The following is a 23,109-nucleotide window of genomic DNA, read 5'->3' on the forward strand; positions in this document are numbered from 1 at the left end:
TTAAAATAAAATTTTAGAGAGTTTTCAAATATAGTTTACAGAACATTATAGGTGATGAATTTAATTTATTAAATTCATTTATTACTTAAAACTAAGTTTTTTTAAAAAACATACTGAGTTATAAATATCAATGCTGGATTGGTGAGTATAACATGAAGACAAAAATATAAATATTTCATTTTCAAGATAAGAAATTCAGCTTTTATTCAGTTACGCAATATATAATATCTTAAATTATTTTTTTAAAAATATACATAATTTATATATATAGATTAATCTTCCAAACTTAAACTATTATATTATATATGAATAATGTTTTTAAATAAAAATAATTTCTGATTTAAAAAAAATAAAAACAACAAATGGTTATTTTCAAATAATGGATGTAATTTACATTATACTATCATTTAACAAGTATTAGATACGTTTTGATATATCATTATTTTCTATTTTCAGAAAAAAATAAATTGTTAAACATCAATATCATCTAGGTTAAGTATACTAACAGCACAAATTCAAACATCACAAAAATATTTACATACACATTATAATACAATAATTTAATCAAAATATACAATTCAAAAAAACAATATTCAAAAGAATAGTTATATACTTAATATTTAAAAATCAAAATATTTTTGCTAAATTTGTACTTACCTGGCCAAGGAGATCGACCATGTTTTTATGGATCGATCGATTGTTGAGCATGTGGTCGATCCGAAAATACTCTGCAGTTTAATTAAATATCTAAAACATTTATTCCAACACTCAACATATAGTTTTGCTAAATATGATGACTAGATAGCCAACAAAGTTACAAAAAAATATTTAAATAGTAAAAAATATGTTAATTTAACGTGTTAAAATTTTAAAATAAATTTTAATTATGACATGCATCTTAACATTTATATAAATATATATCATAACCTAAATATAAATAATTTAACAGCTTAAATTAGAAAAAAATAAAAATCTCGGGCGTAGCCCGGGTTAATCCCTAGTCTTATACAATAAAAGGAGGTTTTTTCCTCTCCATAGGGCGTTTGATGACATCAATAGAAAAAGAAAAAATGGGAATTGATCTATCTCTTTCTCGAAACAAACGAAAAGGAAAGAAAAGATGGCATCTAATACTTATACGTTGCGTTTCGTCTTAATGATTTCGGTTGGACTTTTAGATTCCAGGCCCATTAATGATGTTTGTCCCTTCGTCACTTTGCCCTAGACATTAGCGTCTCCGACGAAACTTCCTGAAATTGTGATCGACGAATGTCTTTACGTTTCCTTCTCCATAACGGCGGATTAATTCCTATTTTGCGCCCAGCTTCTGCGTAATTAACCTACTCTTCCACTCTGCATCATTCAATCGATTTCATAGCATCCCCAAAGTAACCGACTCAAGCTTCGACTATAAATATCCTCAATTTGAGCCATGAACAACACAGCTTCGATGAGATTAATAAGAATAGTCTATTCTACTTACCGATTACTGCGATTGTGAATTCCTTTATCTTCCTTGCCGATTTGAAAGATGGGCGCTGCTCCAACATTGCAGAGGTTCATTTGCTGAGGTTTTGGGAGGCGAGATGGGTCCTGTGCGAAGAGATATTGTGATACCTAAGCGTTGTACCCGGTAACTATGATCCGACAGGTAACGACCGCATTTTCTAAACCTCTCTGCATTGCCACAAAATAAAAAACCATCTGAGGTTTTATCTTCTTAATAGATTGCTGCAGGTGGTACTCACTCTATAGTTTGATACGCGAAGGTTATGTGTGGACTTGGGGTCATCCGTGACATCCCCATGACATGTATAGATTAAAATTAAAACTCACAAAAAGGCATTTGGTGCATTATTTGGCTACTACTTGAATGTTCGATTTTGATTTCCTCTCTACTGAAGAAAACAAATATTTGTTCCAGTGTTCAAGGTCCTCTGTCGGAGCATTTTGTAATGTGGCTCTTGAATAAGATGGGAGGCTCTTCGCACAACCCCTCATCATGTCCAAGTCCAAGGCCTCGATGTCGATGATCTCACTTTGGTTTGTTTCTTTCTCTTCCTTTTATTGATTCATTTTCTACTCACTAAAACCTTCAAAAGGGGACTCTGTTGTCAACTTATCTCTCTTTAAACTCACTTTTAGGTTGATATTGATGTGGGTGGCTTGCATTCAACTTCTTTAACTGGTAAAGGAGAGATATTAAAAAGTGTTCTCAAAGTTTATTTCCTTCTCATTCTCACCATGTGCTAGATCCTCCTTTTGATCAAGAATAGTTATTTGTTTGGTCATTTAATTTTTAGCTAGGTGGACGGTTGGGGAAGAGAGAACACGGAAGACTCGGGTTAGGTGACAATGACAAGATCAGCAAAATAGTTCCACAGAGAGTTAATCTTCTCCCTGACAAAGATATCCTGCATGTTGTAAAGCCTTAAACTTTAATTATCTTTAGATCTCTAAAAGAGGATCTCATTCATGTAAAGAAGCGTTAACCTTTAATGATCAATAACCTTTTTACAGATACGTTTCTTGCGGCTGAACACATTCCGTTGCTTTGAAAAGAGATGGCAAAATATTATCGACTGCTCTCTTGAAACCCAAGAAATGTGCTTTAAGGTTTACTTCATAAGTAAAGAGTCATTTTCCTATCATTATCTTTGTGATCAGATTGGTAGAGGAGATCATGGCAGACGGTTATGGAAGGAATGTAACACCTGGACAGCCATTGGAGTTGTTTTTATATTTCACCACCTGAAAGAAGCTTTAATAACGCCAGAAAGAAGTAAGGAAAATGGTCAGCTGCTTGCGGTGGGCTCCACAGTCTTGCCATCGTGGAATGTATGTCTGATAATATTTGATCCTCCGGTCACATAACAAGTTACGAAGACAAGAAAGAAATATGTTGCAGGAATCAAGGCAAAAGGAGAGTATGCTTCATTAAAAGGGGGAGGGGGAAGAGAGAATGTAATCACCATTTCATAGCTATCGGAATTGATACCAGTAAATGAGGATAAGCATGATGGCACAAGCTCTGGAAGACTGGAACCATCGGGGTTTAGATCCTTGCCGCAGGATAAGCACTGGCTAGCGACTATGATAGTGACATGAGTACATGACTGGTCATGAGAATCACAAACGCACCAGCTCCAAAACTGTCTTTAGCGGCTTGCTTGATAACCTCGGTTATATTCTCTTCATCTGTTCATTGAGGAATTAAGGCACAAATTATTAGAAAAGAAATTTTATATCAATTCAACATAACTAAATATAATAAACAGTTTCCAGACAACTAATAAACAATATATCTATTATACTTTCACAATCAATCATTAATTCATTTACGGAACAACAAGAAAAATTAAAATTAAAGATATTCCTACTAAAAAATCAAAATGAAATAAAAATAAAAACCAAAGCAATATAACAAGAAAATAATAAATTAATAGAGTAAAACAATAAAATATATAGTGTTGAAAAATATGACAACTTATACACTTTCCATTCATCAAATAAATACAACTAAAAAAAATTTACTTCAAACAAAAAACTGTTTTTGATCATTAAACTAGATATTTTTTTTGAAAATAACCAATTGTACACACATCACATTCATCAAAGACAATATATAACAGTCTTGGCAAGATGTCTCTCAAAGATTAACATTGAAACTCACTACATCAAAAGAATCCGATGGTGTTTTCAAAACAATAACACAATTTCTAAAACAAATGGCATGTTTGTGTAGCAATAATCTATCTAGCATAATAATAATGTTATAAATGAGAGATATGGAGGTTCGGAAAACATATTTAGAGAATTTCATATGGAATCAAAACAAAACAGAAAGAGATCAATGTTGAAGATGCATCAAATAATCATAACAACAATGAGTGAGAGTTACAAGGCTTTTGGTGACACTAAAGAATATGGAAACAACAATAATATACAATCGCAACAACATAGAAAACAGATCTACCATCTGCTAATACTACAAACAAATTAAAAAGTGTGTATTAATGATAATAAACGAACAAAACTAAGTTGTTAAGCAAAAAAAAAACAACAAAACAAAGTTATATAAGTTTAAAATCACAGCACATATAGTATTATTTTTTTATAATTAATCAATATAAAAAATTTATACAACATATAAGAACATGAAGAGAAAACAATTAGAACAGACGTTAAATGGCATGAATTTAAACAAAATGGACACAAAAATAATTCCAAAAACGAAATTCAAGTAGCAAAGATGACATGTTACTCTTATTCAACAATAGTGTAGAAAAAAATGGCCAAACACATGCAAGAAATAACATTTGTTTCCTTTACACAAATACAATTGAAAGAGTCGGTAATTGTTAGATTCGGGTTTAATTATGGGCTTCCAACCTAAAATCAATTGGTGATTAGTGGATTGGCTCTAACCTTTTATATATTACTTAATGTCCTTTAGAATTTCCGATGTGGGATATATATCCCTAATACCTCTCTCCTCGAGATGATGTCTCTTATCGACCAGAAATCTCAGAATTTTAGGACATTTATACTCGGTCGAGCGAGTTTAACACAACCTTTATACTCGGTTGGAAGAGTTAATCACGATCTTTATACCTTATCAGAAGGGTTAATTTTAATTTTAATTAGGGGTTTAGGGTATTTAGGATCTGGGCTCTGATACCATGTTAGATTCGGGTTTAATTATGGGCTTCCAACTTAAAACCAATTAGTAATTAGTGGATTGGCCCTAACCATTTATATATTACTTAATGTCCCTTAGAATTCCCGATGTAGGATATATATCCCTAATAGTAATAATAAAAATTAGACGATATAATAACAAAGGTTATATAAAGAATACTAAATACTAAATAATATAGAAATTTTGCTAATACTAACGGGAACATTTCCGCGCGAAGCGCGGACAAACCCCTAGTCTTTTACGAAGATCAAGTTTGAGGAATTTCTAAGGGTTTAAGAAAGTGTCGTTAATCAATTAATTCACTAACCTTTACAAAACCTAAAATGGTGTGGCGTTTTTGAAAGAAAAGCTTAAGTTTTAGAATCTGAAATGTTTTCTGGATAATTGTGTCATAAATTTTAAAAAGAAGCTGTGCAAATTATTATAGTTACCGGAAAATTATTATAGTTACCTGATCATATAATAATTTTATTGAATATTTAGCCGGAAAATGCTCATGCAATAGAAAAGTTTTATATGAAATGGAAGACCTAACTGCCTATGCAATTCATCGCCTAAAAATGGAAGAAAGAAGTCAAAGAACCAATTATTGTTTGACACCACTTGTAGATCTTCCTTGTCAACTTTTAATTTCTTAGAGAGATTGTTTATCTTCCAATATCCTGTTGGTAAGGTTACTGAAATGTAAACTGTATGAGATATCTAGCAGGAAAAAATGACTAAAATATAAGAGTCATTGTTACACCGGAAAACAGTTGACATATATGTGACTGTTCACATAAGCAAGAGTGTTTGATGAACAAATCCATAATCATATTAGCCGGACTTGTAACTTCCTATAAAATTATCATATTTTGTTACTAATATTACTGGTGTTGTTTATATTATTACACATATGTGCCCATATCTCTCTCAACTTCACAAAATAACAACAAATTAAAGATTGGCTTTTCCTTTGCGTATATGTCTTTACAAATTTCTCTGTGTTTTCATTTTCTTATGACGTCATCAAAGGTATTCAATGTGATGCCTGAACCTCACTTGCAACCCTCATGTATACCCCTTTTCGGCTCTTCTTTTGTATCTGCTCATGTATATACGTGAATAAATGTCACACTATAGTATGGTGTACACTTTATTGTAAATCATGAATTTTTTTTTGCGGAATTGACTGCCCCTTATAAAGCTTTATTTTTACGGAACTTGAGCATGTTCAATGGGAAAGACTCTAATGAATCTCTTAAGTAATATTTAAATACTAAATTTTTGCTAAGAGATCTTGTTAAAGTAATTTTGTTCTCTTAGCTCCAATGGTATGTAACCACTGAATGAATCAACAAACTCAAACTCAATGTGCATGTGTGTGTGTATGTTAATGTTCCTTTTCTCATTGTTGTATGTAACCACTGAATGAATCAACAAACTCAAACTCACAAGATTACATGTGACTGAATGAGACAAAAACACCAAAGTGATGTTTAGACTGCATACCACGAGTTTTAGTCTGAGTCTCTCCTCCCGCAAGCAAGGAATACAACTGCTTAACAAATGAGTTCTCTAAAGAATCAAGATACAAGTTGTGTTTTTCATTGGTGACTTAAAAGGTAATGCCTTTGGTCTTATTACCGGATAACCTGCGAACTGATTACTTTTAGAATTTTGCTTTTGAGGGAATGACTACTTTGTCTTAGGTGAGCTTCTAGGAAAACCGGGGAGTAGAAACTTTACATGGCCATGATCCTTTATCTCCTGCGAGCCCCTTGAACCTGGTCCTTTACGTTCTTTTACTTCAACCACTGATTTTCCTGGAGTCTTTGTCATCTTAGGCAATGGTTTCTTGACCAATTCAGTCTTCTTTAAGTGCTTCGCTTTCTCTGAACCTGTGAGACTCTTCGCAGAGTTGCTTCCATTGCCTTTATCACTCACTGTCTTCAAAGTCCCTCCTTTCAACTCTGCTTTTGCTCTCTTAGCCATGGCCTGTAGAGTAGTAACAGACTGTTTCTTCCTAGCTTAATCCCGGGAAGATACTTGACATTTTCCTAATCAAGAAACCAAGAAAGCATCTTTGTTTATGTAATCTATAAGGCTTGAAGCATCTTTGGTTAAGTACTCTGTAAGACTTGAAGAAAACAGAGTTTCAATCAAAGAGAGGCAGAAGAAATATACTTGATCAAGAGAAAACTCCAAAGAAACAATAAAATTGATCAAGAACCAAATGATCCTCTCATCTCTATTGCAACAGCATTGCACAGAAGCAGTGTCACTAAAAGCTGATGCTGTTTCTGAACAACCCGGAATATCACAGCTAAAGAAAAATCACCATCATGAGATCAAATAAAAAAACAAAAATAGGAACAATGAAGGAGAGATGATTACTGGCTTGTTTCTTCTTGTTGGGAGTGCCACTGAGTTGGAGAATCTCGAGCACCACGAGACCGAGAGACATGAGCCCCAAAGTCAGACCAGACATGATTCCCGCGAACAGGACGAGGAAACATGAGACGCCTGTGTAGTCTTTCAAGACGTGAAGCATTGTTTTAATATGACTTTGATCGAAACCGATCGATCAAAGCTTCTTCTTCGAAGAGAATCTACATCGCACGAGCGACGGAAGAGAAGGAAGAGAAAGAACAGATGAAACTCAGATCTATCTTCTACCCAATAATGTTTTGACACGTGCTTCCTAAGAGACGTGTCTTAACTCTCTTAATTAAGAGACGTGCCTTAGGTTTTCATCAATTTTTCTTTTCTTTTAATTTACCTAAGAGACCCACCTAAAAGCTTGCATTAAACATGCTCTCGCCCCTTAGAGCATCATTATCTCACATACTCATTAAGGGGTTCTTAATCTTTTTTTAATAATTTTTAGTCAGAAAAGTGGATTTAAGAGACTTAGTTAAGAGACAGGTATATTTGTGTGGTCCATTGCAAATCTCTTATTTAAGAGTTCTTAAAAAAAAATATTAAACATTATTTTATTAAACTTCAAATTTATTTATTAAATTCTTAAATATAACATTTTAAACATAGATTAAAAAAAACAAAAAAAACAAAGATTAGTATAACCTAAAAGCTTTATTCAGTTTCTTGCTCATCAAGTGAACTTTGTTTGTTACACACAGGTTAACAGAAATGACCATCAAAGAACACCAAGCAGTTCATACATTTTTCTGTCTATGACGTCCTATTACAAAAATATGACAAAATAAGAAAACTAAGATTTCGTTTCTGGCTAGCAAAGAAGGCAGTGTGCTAAAATGGTTAGCTCACCTTTACAATCTTAGGATCTGCTCATGGCAAACTTTTCCGGACATGTCTAAGCAATTGACCCACTACACAACACAAATACATCAAGTTCAACCAAGAAACATAATAAGTTGGTTATGTGAAAATAAAAATATAGAGAATGCACAGAATGATATGCCTCAGAAAAAAAAACAGGTAAAGCGCACAGACTAACCATTAGTTCGGTAGCGCTGCTCCACTATTGTTTTCTTATTCTCTTCAAAAGTTCATCGGCTGCTTTCTCAATATCTTATGCAGAAACTTCAACCCCTGTTCCAAAAAGATAATGAAGATCTCATCTCCAGATTCACATAAAACACAACAACATATAACCTCTAAGCACCATTTAAATAAAGAAAACAGAAACTCTATACATGCTAGCATTGAGAAATAAATATAATCCCGGCTAGTAAGACCCAAACGCTCTTACCAACACCACGTGCTTCCTCAAATTCATTTAACTTGAAGTCCTCAGGAGCGTGATTGTCAAAAAACAAAACTGCAGCATCCAATTGTGCTAGAGTTTTAATCTGCAGATTCATCACACAGAGAGAATCAAAACATTATTTGCCAGTTTTCCATCAACATAACAGAACCAAACCCCATAAAGGACTGAGGGATAACACTCCAGCTGCAGAGACTATAAATAAAGGCGTCATAAGCTAACCTTGGAGGAAACAATGTACTTGAACAATGTTGGACGATGCAGAAGAAGATTTGAAAGCGACCTGATTCACATAACACATCAATAAGTTTCTTTCCAGCATTGATACAAATTCAAAACGCTAATCAAAACAAATCTCACCGTGTACAACAGATTTCCAGTAGTTCGATCGCATCCATTAGTTACACCAGCCTGTACAAAAGATAAGAGAGCTTTGATAATGAAATTGACACTACAAGAAAACACACCGAATTCCGACGGAGGTTCCGACGGACACCAAGGTCGTCGGAAATTTGTGACGGAATACTGACAAATTTCCGACAAAATCCAAAAAAATTAAGTCGTCGGAATTCCGTCGGCCATTTCCGACGGAATTCCGACGAAATATGGTTCGTCGGAATTTTCCGACGACTTTTCGACGACATTCCGATAAAAAATGTAACCGTTGTAGTCGTCGGAAGTTCGTCGGTATATTCCGACGAATTTCCGATGACATTCCGATTAACAGCAAAGTCGTCGGAATTCCGTCGGTATTTTCCGACGGAATTCCGACGAACCATGTGACCGTTGCCGACAAATATATATGACCGTTGTATAGCCGTTTGAGATTGGACAATTCCGACGGAATACCGACGGACTGCTTTACATCCGTCGGAATTTCGTCGGAAAGTCGTCGGAGGTCCGTAAGCAATTTCCTATAAATACAACCCCTCCTCATTCAACTCATTCACACTTCATTCTCTCTTCATTCTCTTTAGTCATAACAATTCCGTGAAAATCATGTCTTCAGAAGTTTATTATCGTTCGTGGATGGATAAACCTCATTTGGATCCGAACACCAATTTGCTTACGGAAGAATACGTTCAAGGGATTGGAGAATTCATGAGGCTTGTTCAACAGCAACCGGATGCAAAAAGTGGTATGTTAAGATGTCCCTGCTCTTCTTGCAATAATAATAAGGTTATAAAAGAATTTGATGTTTGGACTCATTTGTATATGAAAGGGTTTTCACGTAATTATAAAGTTTGGTACCTTCATGGGGAAACTGGTTATGAATATGGTAGTACTAGCGAACCTCAGCCTGTTAGTGAACCTCAGCCTGATATTAGGTTAGAAGAATCTAGAACGGATATAGATTATGGTGTAGGTACTGAGCAGATGGTACATGATCATTATAGAGGGGAAGAACCAAACCCCGAGTCTAGGAGATTTTTTGACATGTTGGATGCAGGAAAACAACCTTTGTATCAAAATTGTAGAGATGGTCATTCAGTCTTATCATCTGCAACTAGATTAATGGGTATTAAGACAGACTATAATTTGGCTGAAGAATGTATGGATGCGATTACTGATTTTGTCAAAGGTATTCTACCTGAGGATAACCTTGCACCGGGTTCATACTACGAGGTTCAGAAACTTGTTGCAGGTCTTCAACTACCGTATGAAGTGATAGATGTATGTATTGACAACTGCATGATCTAATGGAGAGCGGATGAGACACGAAATGTATGCAAATTTTGTGGGAAACCTCGTTATCAGGAGACGAGGGGAAGAGTTCCGATCCCATTCAAAAGAATGTGGTATTTGCCTTTGACGGAAAGATTGAAGAGGTTGTATCAGTGTGAGCGCACAGCAAAAGCAATGAGATGGCATGCAGAGCATTCCACAAATGGTGAGATTAGACATCCTTCAGATGCAAAGGCTTGGAAACATTTCCAGAATTTGCGGAAGAGAGAAGAAATGTTTATCTTGGATTATCTACTGATGGTTTCAGCCCATTTGGAAAGCATGGAAGGCAGTATTCTCTATGGCCAGTTATTGTGACACCGTACAACTTACGGCCGAGCTTGTGCATGCGACGAGAGTTTTTGTTTCTCTCAATTCTCGTCCCCGGGCCAGATCATCCTAAAAGATCACTAGATGTGTTTCTTCAACCACTAATATATGAGTTGCAACAACTATGGGCGCATGGTTTTGAGACATACGATGTTTCGCGCAAAGAAAACTTTCAGATGCGGGCAGTACTTATGTGGACAATAAGTGACTTTCCAGCATATGGTATGTTATCTGGATGGACAACACATGGGAAGCTATCATGTCCATATTGTCAAGATGACACAGATGCTTTCCAACTAAAGAACGGAAGGAAAACGTGTTGGTTTGACTGTCACAGACGATTTCTACCACCTGATCATCCATACCGCAGGAGTAAGACTTCGTTTACGAAGAACAAGCAGGTGTTTGATGGTCCACCTGAGGAAGTTAGTGGGAAAGATTTGTTGAAGCAGTTTAGGTATTTTGATGCAGAAAGGACGCCAGATGTAGGTGGACATGAAAACATTCGAGTCAATGCGGTTGGAGAGCTACATAACTGGCACAAAAAGAGTATTTTCTGGGATCTGCCATATTGGGAGAGTCATCTATTGCGGCATAATTTAGATGTCATGCATATTGAGAAGAACTTCTTCGATAATCTGATGAACACAGTCCTTAACATCCAAGGTAAAACGAAGGATAATTTGAAGTCAAGGTTGGATTTAGTCGATATTTGTGATCGTTCTGAACTTCACGTTGATGAGAACGGTACGGCCCCTTTTCCCATTTATCGGCTAGATGGTGCTAGAAAAGAAGAGTTCTTTGATTGGATTACAGATAAAGTGAAATTTCCTGACGGATATGCATCAAATTTGGGGAACTGCGTTGATAGAAGCGAAGGAAAGTTTACTGGCTTGAAGAGTCATGATTGTCATGTAATTATGCAGCGCCTCCTTCCGTTTGCTTTTTCAGCATTATTGCCACGTAATGTTCATGAAGCAATTGCAGGTATATTATATTTTTACAATTTAATTTATTTTTATATTTAACAATTATGCTTATAAAAACTTAATACTTACGAAAATTATGTCTTTTATCTATGTAGGGATTAGTGTTTTCTTCCGCGACTTATGCAGCAGAGTAGTGACTGAAGAGGGTATTAATAATTTGAAGACAAACGCACCAGTCAGCATGTGCAACCTTGAGAAGATATTTCCTCCATCATTCTTTGATGTAATGGAACATCTTGCTATTCATCTCGCAAGAGAATTGGAACTTGGTGGTCCTGTGCAGTACAGATGGATGTATATTTTTGAGCGTTATATGCATCATCTGAAGAAGATGGTCAAAAATCAAAGCAGGGTGGAAGGATCTATAGTGGCACAGGTGATCAATGAAGAAACTGCAATCTTTGCTGAAAATTATTTTCCACCAGAAGTGCATACAAAACACCGAAGACCTGCTCGGCATGATGATAGAGGGGAGAGAGCAACATATCATGTTACTGTCCCAAGCATGTTCAAGGAAATAGGACGACTTAGTGGAAAATTCACGAAGCGGAGACTTACGGACACTGAGCACGCTCATTTGCAAACATATTTGCTCACCAACTGTGAAGATGTTCTACAATATGAGAGGTAAAAATATTTATTCATTTATTGTTAGATTAATATTCAATAATTTTATTTCATATTGATAATATTTTTGTATATAGTGTATATATGGCGGAGTTGCGTATGACTCACAGGCATGCAACAGAAGATGAGCTTCGACAACTTAGAGATAAAGGATTTGCTGCGTGGCTTCGTAGTTATGTGAGTCATATATCATATTACCCTATGCAAATGATTAGTTTAAATTTAATATATATAAACTAATTAATTTTGCAATCATATATGTTTTTAATTTATAGGTGAATGATGGTTTGGCCAGAGGTCTTGTGTTCGATGATTGGATACGCGAATTTGTGCAGGGACCAAACTATGTGGTCAAATCATATCCTAAATTTTGTACGCGAGGATATGCATTCACAAGGAAAGGTCATTCTAAGACAACATATGATGCTGGTGTTTCATCTTCTTCTGGTGACGATGTCTACTACGGCAACATAAAAGAAATATTGGAAATCCAATTTCCTGGAATGGTTGGATTGCGTTGTGTAGTATTCTATTGTGATTGGTATGACACCACCCCAGATAGAGGAGTGAAGATTGATGCGTTTGGTGTTACATCAGTTCATTCGCGGCGGAAACTTCAATATTATGATCCCTTCATTCTTGGTTCGCAAGCTGATCAGGTATGTCAATCTATTCATAATTTTTTACCAATATAATTAATTAATGTTATATATTTTACTAATACTTGTATAATTGATATGTATAGGTGTGCTACATCAGTTACCCTCGGGTGACGTACAGAGACGATCCATGGGTTACTGTAACGCAAATCAACCCAAGAGGACGAGTGGATGGAACTTCTGATGATGATGAACCATTGCAACCAGAGTCTACCAGCAACGCCCAGGCAGTTGAAGATTTGGAAAATGTTCAACTCGTTGAGAATTTGACTGTGTTTGGACATGATGCTGTCGTACATTCAGAGCCGGAAGCCGAGGTTGGGGAGTTTGATGAAGATTCAGAAGATTCTGATTAGTTTTTTTTTTTTTTTTTTTTTTTTTTTTTTTTGATGGTCCGTCGGAAATCCCTCGCAATATACCGACGACATAGCGACGACAACGGGTTTCATTGAAAATTGGAAAAGTCGTCGGTATTTCGTCGGAAAATACCGACGACATGTTTTTCTATAAAGTTTCAATCATAAAAATCTATAAATTTAGATGCCAAAACTATGAAAATAACACATAATAAGTGTTTAGTATAGTATTAGATCGCAACCGTTCAAATATAACAACTCATTAAAATATTTATGTATGCATATCATTGTTTTCATAACATCTCATCTTAACATTATATACTTATACAATCATATTTATATAAGCTTACACTACAAAAAATGTTGTTGTGTAAAATCGTGTTATAAAACATTTTTATTGTTAAATCTTTATGCAAATACTATATATATTATCAAAGATTTGGATTTTGCATTTAGAAACTTGAAATCAACACCCTAAACACTAAGTCGTCGGAATTCCGTCGGAATATACCGACGGAATGTGTCCGTCGGAAAATACTGACGGACACATTCCGTCGGAATTTCAATTAGCCCGGGAGAACCAAACCGCTTGAAAATTTTCGCGAATCGGCATTTGGTATATTTTAATTATACCGACGGAATACCGACGAACCCGTGTCCGTCGGAATCCTCGGATATAAAAAAAACCCTTCTTCTTCCTTCTTCGTTATCTCCGCGGCCTCTCTCTCGCAAAACGAAAACACTCCGGCGATTTCTCCCCCTCTCCGGCGATTCCGGCCTTTCTCCACCTCTCTTCACCGGCGAATCCTCTCCTCACCCTCATATCTCTTCCCCAAACCCCAAATCATGTAAGAATCATCCCAAACCTTCTTTTTTATCAATTGTTTAGGGTTTTGGAAGTTGATCTCGGATTTTAGGTTGTTTGATTGAAAATTTTAGGATTGAATGGATAGTTTAGGATATATAAGTTAGGATTGTTGTTTGGATTGTTGTTTTAGTTTTTTTGGAACATTTTTTGATTTTTAAAAACTTTTTTGATTTTTAAAAACGTTTTTGATTTTTTAAAATTTTTTTTTTTATTTTTAAAAACGTTTTTCAAGTTTCCAGTAATGAAATATATATAATAAAACGTTTTTAAAATTTTTTAAAAATATTTAACAACATTTTTCTATATTTATAAATTTTTTATAATTTTGTATACATATATATATATATGTAAATCATGTATAATAAAAATTTTAAAATTTTTTATAATTTTTTATAAGTTTCCACTAATAAACTATGTATAATAAAACGTTTTTTAAAAAAAAATATAAATATTTAACAACATTTTTCTTCATTTATAAATTTTTAACAACATTTTTCTATATTTATAAATTTTTTATAATTTTGTATAATATATATATATAAAAGGTTTAATAGTTTTTTTTAAAACGTTTATAAAACCTTTTGTAAATATATAAATGAAAACATTAAAAATAGAAATGATTTGAAAATATGTTTGATGGGTTAATTTTTTTTTTAGGGCCGAGGATGAAGCCCGCCCCGCAGCCCGTCTTCGACGTAGTTCGGTGAGCAGTTCCCGTGCATCGGGATCGTCTCATGACTCGGTTCCCGCATATATTCCCGCTCCAGCTCCCTCAGCCCCTCACGCTGCCCCTCACGCTGCTGCTCAACAGGATCCGGGGGTCATGCCGGTTCATCTATTGGTTCAACAACCAGGTCGAGAGCATCTCCCGTTTCTCCAAACCAACCCACGACGAGGCCATAGCACTTGGTTAGTCTTTTTTTTATTTGTACCGTTATATTTTTTCTTTAATTAACTTGCTAACTTGTATTTTTTTTAAAGGTTCACCAAGTCGAAAAATGGCATTAGCCGGAGCATCAACCAGATGATGTACTCCATGCTCCGTTTTGGATATCCAAAGTGGAGTGTGATCCCTTCCGACGAACGAGAGTTGTGGTTTCGTCAGTTCGCGGTATAGTAACTCTTCATTTTTTTAAAGTTTGAACATTTTTTAAATATATTTACTTATTAAATTGTGTTTGTTTTGTAGCAAGAGTTCAACTGGCACTCCGATCTTACGGAAACAGTCCGTAAGAAATTCAACGAAAAGGCCATGGACTCTTACACAAAGCAGATAAACTCGTGGAAGACAGTTTGGCAGAAGAACAAGAAGCCACGGTTCATCAACGGGTCGGTGTGGGAGCAGTTGATAGCTCATTGGGAGAAGGAAGAAACTGCAGAGACGTCTTCTAGGAACTCCAGGAACCGGAAGAGCGATCGTGGCGGGAAAGGTATGTATGTGCACAACCTCGGCGCTTGCTCTATGTCTACTAAGGAGGATGAACTTGTAAGTTTTTTATTATTATTTATCTTTATATTTTTTAAATAAATATTTTATATATTTCTTGGCTAATAATGGCGGTTTTTTTAGATCGAAGCAAATGACGGTAATCCCGTTGATCGTCTACAACTCATTAAGGTGGCTCACACTAACAAGACGACGGGTCAAATTCAGGACCCCGTGATCAAAGGTGTAGTTGATTTGGTGGAAGCTGAAATAGTTTCCCAATCTCAGCCTCTCTCTGATGACGGCGACTCCACGGGAGCTTCAACCAACCTGTCTCTATTGCAAATAAATGAGATGGTTGAAAAGGTAATTTTTTTTATTATTATTTTTTTTAATAATGTCGATTACTTACTTGTCCCTATTTACTTACTTTAAATATTTTTGTAGGCGGTTCCTAAAAGGAAAGGAGGCCGTTTAGTTGGGTTGGCCCGTCGTGCTTCTTCGTATCCGGCATCTTCTTCACAAGCTCCGTATGCCGATCCCATGATTCTCGAGGAGCTACATGACAAAGATGAACGGATTGGGGCATTGGAGGAGCAGAACACCACTATCCTTTCCGAGAATGCCACTATCCGTTCGGAGAATGCCACTATCCTTGCTGAGTTGGCATCCCAGAAGAAGTTCAACACCGAGATTATGCAGAAGCTAGATCGTTTGATGTCTTCGAGTTCATCTTAGTTTATTTCGGCTTTTTAAAACTTTCGGAATGTTTTTTTTTTATTTCGGTTTGTATGAATTTTAAACTTTATGAATGTTTTTTTCCTATTTCGGTTTTTATGAATTTAAATTTTATAATATTATTAGTTTTAAATTTCTGATTTTTTAAATTTATTAATATCAGAAAATATATAAAAATGCAAAATTAATTTGAAAAAAAAATGGGTATATACCGACGGACAGTGGTCGTCGGAATATACCGACGGACATATATCCGTCGGAATTTACCGACGAACCTCGTTCGTCGGAATTTACCGACGGACAACGGTCGTCGGTATATTCCGACGACCACTGTCTGTCGGTAAATTCCGACGAACGAGGTTCGTCGGAATGCACCGAGGAACACTCTACGTCGGACGTGTCCGAGGAACGTTCTCCGTCGGTACGTAGTTTTTCCGATGAACTCTGGTCTCGTGTATCCGCATCGTAATATCGTTGGAAGTTCGTCAGAATGACGTTTCTCGGTATTCGTCAGAAAGTCGTCGGAAGTTCTGACGAAATTCCGACGAATTTTTTTTTTTCCGACGAAACGATACCGACGGACGGGTTCGTCAGAAATTCGTCAGAATCGGTCTATTCCGACGAATTTCCGACGATTTCGGCCATCAGAATCCCCCTGTTTTCTTGTAGTGTGAGCAAGCCAAGTGATCAAATTAAACCAGATGCATACATGCAAAGAATCCAAATCATCAATCAAACCAAGAATTTCGAACTGAGTTCATGAAATTTGGATTCAGTAAACAGAGGAGAAAGGTAAAACGATACTTAGTCATCTTCAATCCAATTTCATCAGAATACATAACGATGGTGAATACAACAGTAGCGAGGGGGAGAAGAAGGAAGAGGAGAGACTATAGAAACGATACCTCGTGGATAACGGCGGTGAGATTAGCGGTGACCGTGGGAGCCATTGAGCCGGAGATTGATCCAAGAGGAGAATCAAAAGAGGAAGAAGGAAAAGGCAAGTCTCAACACGTGTACTTAAGAGACGACTCCTATTGTCCCAATCTAAGAGGCGTTTCTTGTTTTAATTGCTTTTTTTTTTTAATCATAATTTCTTCTGAAACCGCCTAAGATACAGGGATAAAGATGCTCTTATAAAGCTTTATATAATCCATACACAATGTGGCCAGTGGTGATGTCAAGATCTCTTCATATAATGTATGCCGATGTGGCCTGGTGATGTCAAGTAAAAATATTGCATAAATAACATATAACCAAAATAAAAAAGCGTGAAAATAACTAGCAATATGAGACGAGTCCAATTAGATGAACTGAAGAATTTTAATGGGAATTGCATATAATGAATAAAAAGGATCAGTGCGAATACATATGAAGTGGGCAGTGCTTGAGTAGGTTAAAAAAGTGTAGATGCAAGTGTTAAATGCCTTTCAAGAAAACTAAATTTTTTGGGGGGGGGGGGGAATTTGTACTGTTTAGGTATGTGTAACGCTTGGAACTGACCAAAACATAACTTACTAAAAAAGGAAAGGCCATCATGCCATTCCACACCCAGACATTGCCGGGAACATGCAAACCCTCAGGTTTTGGGGAACTCCAAACTTCCAGCATATATACCCTCTTGTCCAAATCCAACTATAGTGAGATACATACGCATGCCTTGCGTATAACCTATATATACATGGTAATTATATGTTATATCATTCAAGAGATTTGAACATCTAGTTTTGTATGACTTTTTCGTACGTGCTCGTGTTGACTCTTTCGAACCAAAGAAAAAAGTATTAAGGAAATAATGAGAGATCGAGTAATCATGACATGTTTACAGTTTTTGCACTCATGGAACTGAAATATGCTTTGGGACTTGTTATCCAGTAATGATTTGTTACCCTCAGTGCAATGATTCAGTCAAAAAAAAAAAACTATTATCGTACAGTTAGTCAGGAATCAAGATCACACGCAAACACAGTTTACATTCTATTTCTTATCTTTTTTGCTTAAACATTATATTTCTTTGTCAAACATAGATTCGATTTAAACCATTCAAGTTTGAAAGATATATCATCAATAAAAGGTAAAAAAATTAACCAAAATAATATGAGGGTTATTTTATATTATAAAACTACATTTTGTGCGTTTATTGCAACTTGGTTATATTGTAAATGAACGTGAAACCCCAAAATTCATTTAAGTTCTAGCTTTGCAACTTTGAATTGAAATTAACAAATATAATTTTATTAAATTCTTAAATACCTACCTTTTTCAATCTGAATTGAAATATTAACATGTAAAACTATCTATATTGTGTTTACATGTTAAAATGTATATTTGGATTGTAAAGGTAGGTATTTAAGTACTCCATATATATATATATTGTGTTTCCATGTATATACAGTTTAATAAAACATGAATTTATATCCATAGTAGGTAAAGCTCACAATAAGTTAATGTCACACGTGAAATTTCATAACCATCAAATAAGAACAAAGAAGATTGGAACCCTAATTGCAAGAAGCACTCCAAAATGAACAATTATATTTTATATGTGTTCCACGAAATTAACCACACTAGCCCATGCCGGGTAATTGTTATCTAAAAGGTATATTAGAAGTGTTAGTTCGAAGGACGATGTCCAATTTGCTTGAGGATTTGATCAGGAGACACCATAACGTTCAAGCTTACGGTTTTCAAATTAATAAATTGTTCCAAAGTAGAAGTGTCCATATTTTCTTGTCTAGGGTTTGACCTTCAAGTGACTCTACCTTACTAACTATGAAAGATTAAGAAAAACTTCAGTTAAAAAAAGATTAAGGAATGACATCCCCCCCCCCCCCCCCCCCCCCCCCCCCCCCCCTCCCAAAAAAAAAAACAACTTTTGGCTAAAACAATACTCTTCCTATCATAAATATTTGATGTTTTGGAGTTTTTTCACACATACTAACAATTTATTAAAAAAATATCTAATATAACTTTCTAATTGTTTTATTATTGAAAGTGTGCAATTTATAAGTATAACATCGATATATATATATGGGTTGAACTGATTAAAAGTCATATAGGGATGCGCTACAAATAATAAAGTATGATGTAAATTTGCATAAAACATCATTATTTATAAAACACAAAATTAACACATCAGTTAACAAGAATCGGAAAGTGTATATCATAAAGAAGATCTAATAAGACGAAAATGATCACTTATAAGGCAATTTTATCCATTGTCATATATAAAACAGTAGTAAGCATATATAAGAGATCTAACGCAAGCTTACATATAGGTTATACTATAGTCATATTACAGTAATATAAAAGTTCTGCTAATTCGAACGCTAAGATAGTTTATGTAGACGGAACTAATTAACTTTAGAAAAGCAACATCTCTTTCTAGAGTGATCTAATATGTGAACTTAGAATCATTTATGGATAAAGTTATACGTTTTACCATCTAAGCAAAACCCAAACGGAGCTCTAGATCTAGATCTTGCTCTGACTCGTTGATCACACCAATCTCGAGGTCCAAGCTGATGATTTCTTCATTTTTCAAGAACCTGCGAGCATCTTTCTTGCCCAAACTTTTGGCTTCCGCAGCCTCCAAAACAAGAGATGGCTTCATAGTCTCACAAGTGTTTTCTGGTAGATGTTTAGACTTGGGGCTCAAGGGACGGGCCAAACATGGCCCATAACCAGGTGAGGAAGGAGGCGAAAGGGTTGGGAATAGGGTTAGAGGAGGAGGAGGAGAGGTAGCCATGGAAGGGTAAGAGTAATTAGGGTTAGGGTAAGGAGGAGAAGGTGTTGAAGATGATGATGAAGACTGTTGTAATCTGAGTCTGGCTCTGTCTCTTCTGTGAACATTCATGTGGCCACCAAGTGCTTGAGCCGATCTGAATTCCCTTTTGCAGAAGCTGCAAGTATAGGATCTTGGTGGCCATGAAAACCCTAGAAGATACTCATGATCCTGTTGGTAATTATCATAATCCCCATAGCTCCATGGTGAAATTCTTGAACGACCATAGAAGTTGTTCCTCCACTCTATGTTGTTTGATCTTTCCATATCTGAGTTCTTCCTTGTTGGCTAATTGATTAGATGACAAAATGCAAAAGCTAATTAAGGGAGTACTAGCAGTGATTTGTGGCACATCAGTTTATAAAAGCAAAGTGTTTGTAAGATCTGAAAAGATGAACTCACTTTTCCCCCTGTGAAAAACCGAATATCTATGTATGTCTGACTCTTGAGAGAGAGGCAGACAGATAGAGAGAGAGGGAGATAAATGTGTGTGATGATAGGGGTGGGGCTCTTTGGTGTTAAGACTGTGAAAGAGACTGATTATTGGACGCATTATCAAAGCCACATCATAAAATTAATAAAGAAATTTGTGTGTGTGTGTGTGTGTGTGGAGGTGACACAAGTTCATTAGTCACATCTAATTATACGTTACTTCCGTTAAATGAATGTTTTAAGTTTCGTACGTGGAAATCAACGATAAATTTTTGTCGTAAAATCATTATTGATTTTTATGCCATGCAAATAATATTTATTAGTTATTATTATAGTTACTATATTAAAAAAATTCACAAAAAAATACAACTACAGTTTTGAGTCTTTTGTCAGGATCTAAAACTAAAAGATAGAGTAGCAAAGTAAATTTGCATGAAGGAAAACATAGTTAAAAATACGAGTTTGAACAGCAAAAGTTCGTAACAATACATAAATAAGACTCCCTATAGAATCATGTATTGTAGGACTCTAACTAATTTTGTCACTAGGAAAAAGAAAACCCGTTATAAAGAACTTCAAAACATATATATTTTTCGAAAAAGGCGGACAAAAGAAATAATAGAGGGGGATGGGGAAAAGACGTAGAAATGAGTGATAGGATTTAACTTTGCGATACACTATAAAAATTGAATTCATTTTGTAATCATGTTTTAAAACCAAACCCTATAAAATCATATAAATTACCTAATGACTCAACTACATGTATACATCAAGTATAGGATTTTTGGTATGGACGAAACATGATGAAATCACACATGATCAGACTCGTAACTCCAGTGACTAATTTGCAACAAATAAACAGGAAGAAAAATATCTGAAATTTCATAGGAAAATAACAAAAACAACTATTTGAATAGAGTTTGAAGTATTTGAAACATGAACAGCAGTGAGAAAACACTGTTTATTAACCATAGTTTTCTCTATAAAGTAGCAAATGTTTGATTAAAAAAAGGTAGAGGAAAGAGTGATGGGTGAATATGTGAGAGATGGGAAGTGTATAAATAAGGAAAACCTCGGCGAGCAAAGGACACATTATATCAAAAGCTTTATACCAAAAATGGAAAAGTGGATGTTCCTTTCTCCCAAGTTTACTTTATTTTTTGTATAAATTATCATCTTTACAATAATCCTCCCTAAAGCTTTTCTCGTGAGCGATGTATTGACATTTGTTTGTTAGCAAATCTACGAAAACGACGCACTTTATTATTGGACTTAGGTCGTTATGCCTTTCCTCCAACTTTTTATTTAATGTTATATGCATTTTTTTTTTTTTTTTTAGGTAACCGCGGGTTTCCGGCGACCGTGGTCAACCGACTATTCCCGCGAGGCCCACGGCACTCCACGTATTCTTGGGATTTAATGTTATATGCATGCATTGTCTCTTTCTTTTGTTATACATAGTTAATCTATTGAGTCCTGGATCAATTCCTTTCAACATGTGTTGTGTTTGCTCAAATTGCAACCCCTCACCTGACGTTTGATTCCATTGTTAGTTATTGTAAATATCGATGTTTACTTTTTCAGTAGTTTAGTTAATATAAGTGGAACATTCATCTATTGGTGGGAAATTAAATGTTTGAACTGTATATTCTTTTTCAGTTTTTGGTTCCTTAAATAATTGAGGAATATGTGAAGTAAGTAAAAATTTAAGGACATAACGAATTTGAGACGAACATGGGAGGTTGAATTGGGTCAATGATTCCCACTGATTCAATTTGTTTCTAATTTCCAACCCGGGTCAACCCAATCTCATGTCTAATATTAGTTTCTTAAATTTTATAGTACCATATTCTCTTATCGTAAACTCATATGAAAATTTTATCACTGATTTTTTATTCGGGATTTTACGTTTTAATTGCAGTATAATCTAAAGAAAATCCTTAAAATTCTATTTGTGACTCAACATGTGTATTCTTTCGAATGCTCCCACATAATTTACATTAAGTAGACACTCTACTTAGTGACGTTATGGTGAAATTTTCAAGCATATAAGAACTTTGGATTTGGACCTACCTAAAGTTGGACCTTAGGGTCGGAGTATTTAAATCTTCATCTGCATGTAATTCAATTATCAAGTCAACCTAAATTTGAAGTCGTTCATAAATTAAAACTTAGGATTGTTGATATGTACGACTGATTTCTACCATACACAGTGAATTTGCGTTCATGTCACTTTAATCCGAAAACAATATTTTTACTGCCATATGGTTTGAAATATAGATTAAGCACGTAAATTTGAGGGTAAGAACTAGAGGTTCAATCTTGTAAAATCGAACGCTGTCTATATATGTCTGAACTCTGAACCCTTTAGATAAAATGGATCTACAAGTGGGAATGGTTTCAAGCCACAAGCCACAGTGCAAATACTTTGGAGGAATCGTACAATCACAAAGCTCGAACATTCACCAACCAGGAAAGTCTCATTTAATACACATCCAACTGCTTCATATATATCCACCCAATATAAACATATTTCACAATTGTCGAAACAGAAGAAATTATCTAACCATCTCGCTTCGTTCTTTCACTCATCTCGTTGAAAACCAACCTTTGTTACATGTTGCCACATTTCAGTATTTCACCGATTTAGAAAATTAAGATATTTGGTTCAGAAAAGATATTAAAATATATTTTTAATAAAAAGGAGAAAATGATCCTACTCAGAAACTATCTTTCCAAAAAG

General features: G+C 35.1%; 2 protein-coding genes and 1 long non-coding RNA gene across 7 annotated transcripts; 1 reads left to right on the forward strand and 2 right to left on the reverse strand.

The window, feature by feature from the left end:
- Positions 1-894: 894 nt before the first annotated feature.
- Positions 895-7,027, forward strand: LOC111213071. 4 transcript variants are annotated; one of them, XR_002663215.2, is made up of 5 exons: positions 895-1,651; positions 1,728-2,043; positions 2,146-2,188; positions 2,304-2,838; positions 2,909-7,027. It is a non-coding gene; the product is annotated as an uncharacterized LOC111213071 (long non-coding RNA). The 4 variants fall into 4 exon arrangements; XR_002663213.2 differs by having other exon boundaries at positions 899-1,651; positions 2,304-2,423; positions 2,521-7,027; XR_002663214.2 differs by having other exon boundaries at positions 899-1,651; positions 2,304-2,420; positions 2,521-7,027.
- Positions 6,114-7,436, reverse strand: LOC106435247 (DUF21 domain-containing protein At4g14240). Of its 2 annotated transcripts, XM_022714727.2 has the most exons (3): positions 7,079-7,427; positions 6,869-7,007; positions 6,114-6,741 (listed from the first exon to the last, which is right to left on the reverse strand). In XM_022714727.2, exons 1-3 carry the CDS (start codon positions 7,198-7,200, stop codon positions 6,649-6,651), a joined length of 354 nt encoding a protein of 117 aa, XP_022570448.1. In that variant the 5' UTR covers positions 7,201-7,427; the 3' UTR covers positions 6,114-6,648. The 2 variants fall into 2 exon arrangements, with proteins under 2 accessions (XP_022570448.1, XP_022570449.1); XM_022714728.2 differs by having other exon boundaries at positions 6,114-7,007; positions 7,079-7,436.
- An 11,912-nt stretch (positions 7,437-19,348) lies between these two features.
- On the reverse strand, positions 19,349-21,579 carry LOC111213070 (transcriptional regulator SUPERMAN-like). The gene has a single exon (XM_022714729.2). The coding sequence runs from the start codon at positions 20,199-20,201 to the stop codon at positions 19,596-19,598; it is 606 nt and encodes a 201-aa protein (XP_022570450.1). The 5' UTR covers positions 20,202-21,579; the 3' UTR covers positions 19,349-19,595.
- Positions 21,580-23,109: the final 1,530 nt, after the last annotated feature.

Source organism: Brassica napus, chromosome C1, assembly GCF_020379485.1.
Source record: "Brassica napus cultivar Da-Ae chromosome C1, Da-Ae, whole genome shotgun sequence".
Lineage (NCBI taxonomy): Eukaryota > Viridiplantae > Streptophyta > Magnoliopsida > Brassicales > Brassicaceae > Brassica > Brassica napus.

Bases quoted from the DNA above. Each gene is read 5' to 3' on its own strand.
- LOC106435247 (XM_022714727.2), bottom strand. From the start codon at position 7,200: ATGTTTCCTCGTCCTGTTCGCGGGAATCATGTCTGGTCTGACTTTGGG. The intron at 7,008-7,078 runs GTAATCATCTCT...ATTTTTCTTTAG, and splicing joins CAACAAGAAGAAACAAGCCA to CTGTGATATTCCGGGTTGTT. The intron at 6,742-6,868 runs GTATATTTCTTC...TTTCTTGATTAG, and splicing joins TGGAGTTTTCTCTTGATCAA to GAAAATGTCAAGTATCTTCC.
- LOC111213070 (XM_022714729.2), bottom strand. From the start codon at position 20,201: ATGGAAAGATCAAACAACATAGAGTGGAGGAACAACTTCTATGGTCGT.